At 48.2% G+C, this 11,927-nt stretch overlaps 1 protein-coding gene across 2 annotated transcripts; it reads left to right on the top strand.

The window, feature by feature from the left end:
- The first annotated feature begins 1,487 nt into the window (after positions 1-1,487).
- On the top strand, positions 1,488-10,529 carry B9D1 (B9 domain containing 1). 2 transcript variants are annotated; one of them, XM_083476137.1, is made up of 8 exons: positions 1,488-1,663; positions 2,618-2,686; positions 3,509-3,620; positions 4,909-5,005; positions 5,526-5,588; positions 7,599-7,666; positions 8,928-9,680; positions 9,743-10,529. In XM_083476137.1, exons 1-7 carry the CDS (start codon positions 1,598-1,600, stop codon positions 9,071-9,073), a joined length of 621 nt encoding a protein of 206 aa, XP_083332263.1. In that variant the 5' UTR covers positions 1,488-1,597; the 3' UTR covers positions 9,074-9,680; positions 9,743-10,529. The 2 variants fall into 2 exon arrangements, with proteins under 2 accessions (XP_083332263.1, XP_083332264.1); XM_083476138.1 differs by lacking the exon at positions 7,599-7,666 and having other exon boundaries at positions 1,507-1,663.
- The last annotated feature ends 1,398 nt before the right edge of the window (positions 10,530-11,927 follow it).

Below are 11,927 nucleotides of genomic sequence, written 5' to 3'. Positions count from 1 at the left end.
AGAGACATGTTTTGTTGCAGCTGGGGCAGATGAAGGTGTCCGGTTTTGCTGCTGCAGATACACCGGGGCGTTTCTTCTCCCTGTGCTCCTCCCAGCGGCCATTCCTCCTCTGGTCACTGCTGTGGAGTCGACTGTCTGTCTCCGGGAGGAAAGGTGGTGTGTGATATATATACAGTGGTACCTCGGGTTAAGTACTTAATTTGTTCCGGAAGTCCGTACTTAACCTGAAACTGTTCTTAACCTGAAGCACCACTTTAGCTAATGGGGCCTCCTGCTGCCGCCACGCCGCTGGAGCACGATTTCTGTTCTCATCCTGAAGCAAAGTTCTTAACCTGAAGCACTATTTCTGGATTAGCGGAGTCTGTAACCTGAAGCGTATGTAACCCGAGGTACCACTGTGTGTGTGTGTGTGTGTGTGTGTGTGTGTATATATACAAATAAATTTGATCATATGAAAACCCACCGTTCTTCATAACGATTTGTTATAATTATTTATATCCCTAAAACGGCCTCAGCGTGCCTATGGCAGTAAGATAACAACAATAATAATATTTTATTATATATACCCCGCCCATCTGGCTTGGTTGCCCCAGCCGCTCTGGGCAGCTTCCAATGCATATAAAAACGTAATAAAACATCAAACATTAATAGTAACAATCTGATCCAATATTTTAAAAAAATCAAAATATAAAACAAACCAATTCCACACCAAAGCCAGGATCAAATTTTTACAGTTGCTATCACAATAAAAGGGACGCGGGTGGCGCTGTGGGTTAAACCACAGAGCCTAGGACTTGTTGATCAGATGGTCGGCGGTTCGAATCCCCGCAATGGGGTGAGCTCCCGTTGTTCGGTCCCTGTTCCTGCCAACCTAGCAATTCAAAAGCACGTCAAAGTGCAAGTAGATAAATAGGTACCACTCCGGTGGAAAAGTAAACGGCGTTTCCGTGAGCTGCTCTGGTTCACCAGAAGCAGCTTAGTCATGGTGGCCACATGACCCAGAAGCTGTACACCTGCTCCCTCGGCCAATAAAGCGAGCTGAGCGCTGCAACCCCAGAGTAAAGGGCTCCCTTTACCTTTACTATCACAATAAAAGCACATTATCCTTCTAATTTACTATGTTTATTATTCTATAACTTATTATTATTATTGCTGTTTTTGTTGCTGCTTTGCAACCGCTGCAATGAATAACACTACGCCAGGCGTGGGCAAACTCTGGCCCTCCAGATGTTTGCGACTACAATTCCCATCATCCCTAGCTAACAGGACCGGTGGTAAGGGATGATGGGAATTGTAGTCCCAAACATCTGGAGGGCCGGAGGTTGCCTATGCCTGCTCCATGCTATGCTGATAGGCGCTATTTCATTCATAGCGCATCAGCATCGCCTTGCGACCGAGAGCGGAGTCCTCCCTCCCCAAGCGGCTTCCGATTCAGCAACCCAACGTTCTAGGGCAGCCTCGGCCCCGCCCCTTCGCGTTCCGAAAAGGCGTCGCGGAACGAAGATTGGCCCACGCGCCGCGCCGTCCTCCGTTGCTAAGGAGGGCCAGAGACGCGGCCTTTAGCAACGGGCCCTCTCCCGGCGCCTGCGAGGCTCCGATGGCGGCCGCCGCTAGCCCCACCGTCTTCCTTCTCATGGTCAATGGGCAGATCGAGAGCGCGCAGGTGAGCCGGGGGCGTGCAGGGGCTGCTCTTGCCTCTCTGGAGAAACGGGGGGCCGGGCTAGAGAGGGAAAACGCGTTCTTTGTCTGCATCACCCCTCCAGGCCGTCGCCGTGGTATCTCCCGCCTGTTCTGTACCCCCAGGCCATGGGCGGAACCAAGTCGGACAGAGGGGGGTGCGATCTTTCTTTACTCCCGTGCCCCGTTTCCCACTCACCCTGCTGTTGTGCCTTTCACAGAAAGAGAGAGCCTGGCTGTGTTTTCTCCCCGGGCTCCCATCTTCCTATTACAAGCAGGCAGAAACCCAACAGGTGCAGCTGCTCATAGAAATCAGGTTGGGGTGGGGTATTGCATTGGGTTTTCACCACCTATGCCTGTAATTAGAAATGCCAGCTTCTCTTGCTTCTGTGCATTAATTAGCTGCGGGGGCAGGCACAAATCCCACAGGTGCAGCAATAGGCGGACGTTGTCATCCTTGCATATAGCCTATAGGTATAAATGGTACTTGCATGAAACCCTCTCATGACAAAATATCAGAGCGGTGAACAGCAAGGGAAGCTTGACCGGTTGGATTTGTGCCTTAGAGTGCAGATGTGAAAGGGTGAAGAACCTTGCATGGGAAAGGGGGGGGAGTGATTTTGAGGTGTCAGCAGGTATGTCTGTAGGTTCCCCAGTTCTTTGCCCCCTGGCATCCTTAAGCTGGAGCTGGTTTTCCATTTAAAGGGTGCTGGTAGCAGAGTAAGAAATGAAGAAAAGCTGCTGTGTTGCTTTACCTGGCCTGAGGAAAAGTGAACAAGCTTCCCAATCATTGCACTTTGTGGCGAAAGCTGCTGCTGCAGCAGCTCTTCGATGCATGGGAGCGGGAGCCCAAGCACGGCATTCGGCAAACCCCCGCACAACAGGATGTGTATAGGGAGCTGTATGGAACGATGCAAAGAACTTTTATTTTTATTTTCAGTTCCCGGAGTTTGACGACCTCTACTGCAAGTACTGCTTCGTGTACGGTTACGACTGGGCCCCTACTTCAGTAAGTCTTTCTCCAGTCATCTTGCTCCTTCCTTAACCACAAGCCCAGCGGTTTTTCTGGACCACTTGCATTGAATCCATCCATTTTGCTTTGCTGTGCTTTGAAGCCGCAGAAAACAAATCAGCATCCGCAACAGTGAAACAGAATATCCGTTATCAGGGTCTACCTTTGATTGCCAAATTCAAGAGGCAGCAGACAGGTTCAGGTCCTTGTAATTTTCCCAGAGGCCTCCGGCTGCTCGACTTGGGAAGAAGGATGCTAGACCAAATAGATATACAGTCGTACCTTGTTTTGCGACCGGGATCCGTTCCGGAGCCCCGGATGCTAGACGAAAAGGACGCACAACAAAGAGCCGTTCTGCACACGCACACAGAGAGCAGTTTGCGCTTCTGCACATGCGCAAGCAGCAAACTCAGAAGTAACCCGTTCCAGACTTCCAGGTTTGCCGCAGACATTTGACAAAATGGACGCACGGCGAGGTGGACTCAAAACAAGGTACCACTGTAATCCAAAAGATGTGCCTTGCTAAACCTGTTGAATACCAGAATCTCTCCTGCCCCCCCCCCAGCACCTCATTTCCCTAGCTCAGGGATTGGGTAGTACCTCTGGTTTTTGAACTCTGATCATGTTACTTCTTCACCTGGATGGTGTTGTGGGCATTTCTGTTTTCTATCAATCGCATGCTGTTTTTGTGAACCTATTCTGTTTTTCAGGAAGACCTGTGGTTGTGTTCCTCTGATCTTTGGAATCTTCTTCCAAAATCAGAATGGAAATACTATGTGAAAAGAAAAGGTCTGACTCCACCCTCCCTTTTCCTTACAGGGTTTGGAAGAAGGAATCTCGCAGATCACTTCTAAAAACAGAGTCGCCCCGCAAGACCTGGTGTGGAATTTCCCCATTGACATCACCTTCAAGAGCACAAATCCCTTTGGCTGTAAGTAAAGTGAAGCAAGAGGGTCTTTGGAGTTTGAGAACCACCAACAGGAAAAGGGCTGTTGAGGTGCTCTGGCCCATCTCCCGAGTTTGGTGCATGCATGTTACAAGAGAGATTTAGAATACAACAGATATGGAGGGTTCTAGTAGCCCTTAGCGAGGCTTTGGGCTTCTGAAAGGAAAGACAGAATGGATGGATCAGGCTTTCGATCCCTTCTGCTTAATAAAATGGGAAGGGAAGAGGGTGTTTTCTGTCCTGAAAAAAGATCTCAGAATTCTGCAGTGAGGCAGCCGATATTCTGCACCAAGCAAAGCTGAATTCGGTGCTTGCTGCAAATGCCGAAAACTTAGTGCCTTTTAACACTTAACAAATACAGTCATACCTCGGGTTGAATACGCTTCAGGTTGAGCGTTTTCGGGTTGCGCTCCGCAGCGACCCGGAAGTAACGGAACGTGTTACTTCCGGGTTTCGCCACTCACACATGCGCAAATGCTCAAAATGACGTCACGCGCATGTGCAGAAGCGGTGTATCGTGACCCACGCAGACGCGGGTTGCGTTCACTTCAGGATGTGAACAGGGCTCCGGAACGGATCCTGTTTGCATCCAGAGGTACCACTGTAGCTGGGTTACTTATTCTGCTTTTACTAGTTACAGAGAAGGGCAAAGAGGGACTGCAGAGGAGAGTCCTGCTTATAGGTACATTTTGGGCGTCCTTCCCTCTCCATCAAGACTGGCAAGAACTGAATCCACTGAGGGAGGAACCTTCCTGCAATGCCAGGGGTTGGACTAGACGACCTTTGGGGAACCCCTTCCAACTCCACAATTCTACGATTCTGTGATTCCACCAGCTATGCTCCTTTTCAGCCATGCCTGTTCAGAAGGCCTGAGACCAAACACGCTTGGCAAAGTGGTCTTCTTCCCCTTACAACCCAAGACGCCTCGCCTCAAAGGAATAGCTGATGAATCTGGGGCCTTGCACCTGTCACAACTCCAGAAATAATACAAAACAAAACAGGCCAGCCTGCCACTTTTTGTCACTGAGCTACTTTGCCCTGGGGGCAGGTGGAGGGTGGGGAGACATCTGGCCACCAGTTTACCCAGCAGGAATTATTAGTCGCTGAAGCCAAGTGATACAACTTCAGAGCTGCTCTCCCACCAAACTTCATCCATGCACCTGCAGCTGGTGCAGAAAACATGGTGGGATGCTGGTAATAGCCAGCAAGACGGGAAGAGGACCAAATCCATCGCAGCACCCTTAGGTTGATGGTCCTTTTCTTTTCTCTCAAGGGCCTCAGATAGTCATAAGCGTGTACGGCCCTGATCTTTTTGGGAATGACGTGGTCCGAGGCTATGGAGCAGTTCACATTCCTTTCACCCCGGGGAGGTGAGTTCTTAATTGCACTCCTTGACTCAGTTTGAACATGGTTGCCTTGAGCTGTTGCACTCTTCTTCTTTTAAAAAACACAGTTTTATTGGTTTCCAATCTATAACAATTACAAAAGAGAGAGGAAAAGATGCAGATATATTCTTGCAGTCTTGAAAACCGGCGTCCAGAGCATGAGACGGAAGCTACTGCTGGATTATGGGAAGTCGGCCAAAGAGGAGCTGATCTCTCAGCAGAGCCATTGTGGGTGGGTCACTGAGATGCCATAACCATTATTTCCTTAAAGAATAGGTCCCAGCCCCCCACCCCCCACCGCTCAGTGGGTCACTGCAACGTTATTTCATCCTTGTTCATTATTGACTCCACGAAACATCAAATCCTTTTTCTTTCTGCCAAGGGGTACGTGAGTTTTTTTGGCTTTGATGGGGCACGGAAAGCGCTGACTTTCTTAGTCTTTCTTTTCTGGATCTTTTCTAATTGGTTGAGCTCCCAGATTTGGATATCCTAAATTCTGTTTCAGGCACAGGAGGACCATCCCAATGTTCGTTCCTGAATCGACATCCAAGCTGCAGAAGTTTACAAGGTACTGAAGAATGCGTACGATGTGGGTGACTATTTACTGGGAAGTGTGTTTTTTTAATACATGTCTTAGAAGCACTGGGCTCCAGTGGGCATCATCTCAATTTACTTGGTTCACTTGTCCACACTGCTGTCCCTTTGGCTGCTGGGGTAGCAATATGACCTCCCTGCCACCGATTAGACAGCTTGCAAACGTAACAGCCTGATTGCGCATAGGTGCCCTTTTTGTGCAAATCATGTATTTAATATTTAGGGAGCAAGCAAAGGAGGGCCCTGTAATGTGTATGGGTTGCTCGTGCGTAAGTTGCCGCCTCTCCAGGCTTTGTTGCCTTGTTAAACCTTTCAGCATGGACAGCCCTTCACTTCGTGGCTGCCTCAGTCGCTAGCAGAATCCGTCAGTGGGCGTTTCTTAAATCTTTTCCAACATAAAAGTTGTTTGACACCCAGTCTCCTCCTACTCTCTCTGTGCGGAAGTCTTCTGCGCAGGGTGGGCGTGGGTAGCGGAGGACCCGTGCTCTCCCTGCTGGTGTCCGGTGAAGAGTCCTGGAGCCCTCTCGCCGATTCCCCCCTCAGCCCCTCTATATCCCTGGTGTTGCGCTGATTTGCTTCCCCATCTGCAGAGCTGCCTCTCTCCCTGCTGGGCCCTTCTCCAGCATCATTTGAGAGCCTTCCCTCCGCCTCTAGCTCCGATGTCAGTTCCCTGACATCCCTATGCAATTTGATATTTGAACCAAACAGTTATACAAACTGGCCCCTAACCACACTTGCATGCACACAACTGCTCACACTTTCCTCGCTGCGTGTTGGGTAGGAGGGGCTCGATCCCCATGCACTGTAAACAACGCACTGTTGGCCAGGGCTGGGGACGAGGCACAGGGGGGAGTTCAAACTGTTGGCCAGCTGTGGCAAAGGAAATTTTGCCAGGGGCCTAGTAAGAATAAGGAAGAAAAGGGTCATTGTTTAATGGCAGGGCTCTGGCTTTGCAAACTCAATCCTTGGCATCTCCAGGTAACACTGGGGAAATTTCCTCATCTGAAACAGTGGAGAGCTGCTGCCACTCTCATCAGGATGGATTTGATTTTAATCAAATCAATTTAAATCACTAGCCAGTAAGACTTGATTTAAATATATATTTTTTACGGAAAGAGTCATTCTTGCTGGTATAATAATATTTCCAACCAGAGGAAGGTTTGATTTTTGGAATAATAAATTTTCAGAGCAGTTTTTACAGTTATGTAAAAAAATTACTGATTTGGTTATACTATTAGAAATAGATAGACAGATAATTATGAAATTATTGTGAGGTTTAATAAGTTAACTGTTTATATTTGGACAACTTTTCTGCTGCACTTTATTGGAAGGAGAAAAATAATCATTTCCTTAATAACAATTTAAACAGTTTATTTAACTAAAACAATAACATTATAGCATATGTATCCATGTTTGTTAACTGATGTCGTTAAACAATTTAAGTGAGTTTTAGCACACATGAAAAACTTAAAACAAATCCTTATTTTCTGATAAATAGCCTTTGGACTATAATATAACCTAAATAGAAAACTATCTTTAGAAAGATATTTTTCCCCAAAAGCATTTTATTTTTGAAGTCCGATTTAAATTTTTAAAACTGATTTTTTTAAAAAATATCATTGGTTTTTATCCACCTTGCCACTCACTGTAGACTAGGGATGGAGAACATGTAACCCTCTAGGCAATGTTAGACTACAGCTCCCATCAGCCCTGGCCTGCAAGGCCAGTGGTCAGCGATGAGAAGAGCTGTGCTCTAACCACTTCCAGAGAGTCAGTTTCTCCACCCCTTGTTTAAAGCACCTTGCTGTGTGGTTTCCAACAAAGTCTGGGAGCGTTTGTGGCTGGCTGAACTTGTAAGAGAGATTCTGGGATTGTGAGATTTGGGGCCGCAGTAACATTTGACAGGTTTAGGTTACGGGGGGATTCGGATCGAGTGGAATTATGAGGCTGCCTCGATGACCCGGGAACTTTCTCTTTCTCCCAGCTGGCTTATGGGAAGACGCCCAGAGTTCACAGACCCCAAGGTCGTAGCACAGGGAGAAGGCCGAGAAGGCAAGTGCTTGGGGAGGGAACACCCCCCTGGATGGGATGAACGTTATCTGCCGGCCAGGCCCTGTGGAGGTGGAATCACAGGCAGAGCCTGGCCCCTAAAGAGCAGGAGCAAAGACCGAGCTTGAAACATTGCCCCAATTCAAGATGCGCTCATGTTCAGGGCTGCTCCTCCTCCTGCAGAAGGTGTTGGAACCGGATAAGTCTTGTGGTATGGGGGAGAAGAGTCCCAAGTGGGAGGTGTTCCGTGGTGGAGGTACAGAAGACAACATCTAGTTTGTTTTATAAATATACCCTGAAGCTGGAAGGGCGTTAGGGAGGGGATTGGGAGGGGAACTGCAAATAAGGGAGAAATATGCAGGGGATTGGGCAAAATGAACCTCGAGATCCCTTCCAACTCTACCATTCTGTGATTCCAAAGCAGGCTGCGTTATATCTGCAAATAAATATGCATTGCCAAGGGAAGACGCCCAGTATTAGTAGGGGGGCAATGAATGTGCAGCGCTTACTCTCCCCCCATTGAATTTTCAAGGGTAGTTGCATTCAGAAAAGCAGACGTCGAACCACCACCCTTTGATCTTAATGACCTTTTTATGGCCTCGGCCCAGTAGAAGAAGAAGAGGAGTTTGGATTTGATATCCCGACTCTCACTCCCTTTAAGGAGTCTCAAAGCGGCTAACATTCTCCTTTCCCTTCCTCCCCCACAACAAACACTCTGTGAGGTGAGTGGGGCTGAGTGACTTCAGAGAAGTGTGACTGGCCCAAGGTCACCCAGCAGCTGCATGTGGAGGAGCGGAGACGCGAACCCGGTTCCCCAGATAACGAGACTACCGCTCTTAACCACTACACCATACTGGCTCTCAGTAGACCTGAAGGAGCATCTCTACCCCCATCATTCAGCCCGGACACTTGAGGTCCAGCTCCAAGGGCCTTCTGGCGGTTCCCTCATTGTGAGAAGAGAGGTTACACGGAACCAGGCAGGGGGCCTTCTCAGTAGTGACGCCCACCCTGTGGAACGCCCTCCCATCAGATGTCAAGGAAATAAACAACTATCTGACTTTTAGAAAACATCTAAAGGCAGCCTTGTTTAGTGAAGTTTTAAATAATTTATCGTGTTTTTAATATTCTGTTGGGAGCTACCCAGATTGGCTGGGGAGGCCCGGCCAGATGGGCAGGCTACAAGTAATAAATTATTTTTATTTTATTTTAAGAGTGAAATAAACTCCTGCTGGTTTTCATTTCATTCCACTTGGTCTTCTTCCAGTGACCCGGGTGCGCTCGCAAGGCTTCGTCACCCTCTCCTTCAACGTGGTGACCAAGGACATGAAGAAGCTGGGCTACGACGTGAGCCCTGCCAGCGCGTCCAACGCCTCACTCCCGTCAGTGGCAGGCGGCATTCAAAACTACTGAACACCAGGTGGTTGCTGGCCTGCTTTGAAAGCCCATAGGGTCACCTGCCCCCCTGGCAAAGGTATTTGAACTAGGATCACTCCAGATGCCAGCTCAGGCCTGTTGTAGTTGTCACGGGACTAACAAGTGTGTCCTGAGGACTGTTTCAAACGTTCTGTTACCAAGGTGCTAGGGCAGGGGTGCTGGGCTTACAACCCATAGCCTGTGTCTGAACCCCGCCCCCTGCCCCACCAAAGCAATTCTGGGTACACCCCAAACACCAGCTTTGCCTGCAGCGACAAAATCAGCAGCAAGCAACTTGGCATCCCTAGACAGGGCAGAGAGGCCAGCATTGTGCCAAGTCCACCCTAACCAGCTGACTTCATCTCCCATCATCCCTGGCCTTCTGGCCAAGCCTGATGGGAGTTGGAGTTCCAACATCCATAGAGCACTGACAAAGGGCCATTCTACCGAAAGGCCATGACAGATGGCTCATATATGGCTGGTGGTGTAACGAAGGGTTCCATGTATGTAGAAATGTAGTGCAGCAGGGAGCAAGCTTGCGGGCTTTGTTTTTTTTAGCAGCGCAACACTTGAAAGGCTTACCTGCAGCTTAAAATTGTGGGTGGTTTTTTTACACCTCACAAGCCTACACAGTAGGAGGGTTGGCTTCACTGTCATGCCACTCAGTTTCTTGCTTCTGCTTTGAGGGGTCTGTTATCCCATTATGGCCGAGGCAGAAAGCATAGCATGCAGGAAGGGCTTACAAACTTCCTTGCTCTGTGCCAGCTACACTTAAGCCATTTGTAAGTGTTCCTTTGCCCAGCTTGCTAGCAGTTGCAAGGGGCAACTCTTTTCATCAGGGGTACGTTCCTGTATATCCCAAAGCATGTTGTGGCAGAAGCAGTCCTAACCTCCAACCTCCCCAATTTATTCCCTTGCTTTTTGCACACGTTACTCATCCTTAAGCAGTCACTTGTTTAGGACGACGTTTGTAACTGTTGGGAAGTTGGAGGTAAGAGAGAATCTGCTTTTCTCGCTCTCTGACCGCCCCTTCTGGCACCTGATTTATCCCATTTCATCAGTATTGCAGAACTGGTTCAAATTAGTCCTGCAAGGAGGCCCACTGCTGTTGTGCAGCAAACAAGTGGGTTTAATGGCCAGCATGAATGAGACCTGCAGGAAAAAAGAGGGAAATCAAGTATAAGGGATAGTTTGAATATTACTTGAAACTGGCTTCTTGCAGTATGGGAAGTGATATTTTAAAAATAACACCAGCACTTATTTACGAAAGCAATAGCATTTGCTATTAAACAGATGAGCTTATTTAGAATTTCCTACACGCAAACTGGTGCTTTGTAAATTCCCACCAACTTGCCCAGTGTACTTTGGAAGGATCTTGAGAGTACCCTTGTATTTACACCATTTTGTACAGTTTCTTTTTAAATAAAGGATTTCCACATTTGTGGGGGCAGCAGTCTTCTTTGTAGTAATATTGTTTGCAAGGTTTTTTAAAAAATGTGGTGGGGGAAAAGAGAGTCTTCTGATCAAATCACTCTGGGTATGTCCATAAACGAATGCACAGAGCATTTGCCTTTATTCCTATGTATCAAGAGCACAAAGCAATGATCCTTGGGACTTAATGATGTCCAAAACAAGAGATGGTGTTTTGGTTAGGGTGAAACAAACCACAGTCTGAAGGCAAGGTTTGTTCTCAGCTTACCAGTCATGGTTTGTTTAGAGCAGGGTTTCCCAGACTTTGGTCTCCAGCTGTTTTTGGACTACAACTCCCATCATTCCTAGCTAGCAGTACCACTGGTCAGGGATGATGGGAATTGTAGTCTAAAAACAACTGGAGACCCAAGTCTGGGAAACCCTGGTTTAGAGCAAAAGAAACCACTATCCCCTGTTCGGCGATAACACCAAGCCAAGGAACATGGCGCTTGCTTCCACTCCCTAGGGGAGAGGAGCAAAACTGAAGTGCTCTGCACTTCCATAGGTAAAGGGACCCCTGACCATTAGGTCCAGTCATGAACGACTTGGGTTGCGGTGCTCATCTCGCTTTATTGGCCGAGGGAGCCGGCGTACAGCTTCCGGGTCATGTGGCCAGCATGACTAAGCCGCTTCTGGTGAACCAGAGCAGCGCACCAAAACGCCGTTTACCTTCCCGCCGGAGCGGTACCTCTACTTGCACTTTGACGTGCTTTCGAACTGCTAGGTTGGCAGGAGCAGGGACCGAGCAACGGGAGCTCACCCTGTCACGGGGATTCAAACCGCGACCTTCTGATCAGCAAGCCCTAGGCTCTGTGGCTAACCCACAGCGCCACCCGCGTCTCTGCACTTCCATAGTAAACAGTTAACCACAGCTTACCATGGCATGCAAATAAATACACCCAGAAAACCCTTGTCAAAGGGGAAAATGAGATAACACCTGGCAAAGTTTTTCAGAGATTTCAAATGGTGACAAAATTCAGCAAGCGTAGTTGCAAATGGAGCAGAAAAGAGATGAAGTTAAATTGGTGGCTCTCCGTGCCCTTGCAAAAATAAATAATTTTGACCTTGTTAAGGTTCTCCAGCAGGGGGAGCCAGAGCTCTGTGGAAAAACCAAACGGTAGACAGATAAAACTCTGCAACATTTGTAGTCGTTCCCCAATTTGAGTTTGCAAGTGTAGCGCAACGAAATCGCAAGATCGTGTGGCATTTGCTACATACAAATTCCCTCCCTCCAAAGGGAAGTGGCGCATAGTATCAAAGCGGCGAGGACAGGCATTCGCTTATAATGGAGCATCAAAGAGCTGGAGCAGATATTGTTCCCGCCGCCACCAAATCAGCTCTGTGCTCATGGAATCATGTTGGTTGCTGGATGCATGCAAAA

The sequence above is a fragment of the Podarcis liolepis genome (assembly GCF_965112155.1).
Source record: "Podarcis liolepis genome assembly, chromosome: 14".
Taxonomy (NCBI): Eukaryota; Metazoa; Chordata; class Lepidosauria; order Squamata; family Lacertidae; genus Podarcis; species Podarcis liolepis.
This window is presented reverse-complemented; position numbering and strand designations above follow the sequence as displayed.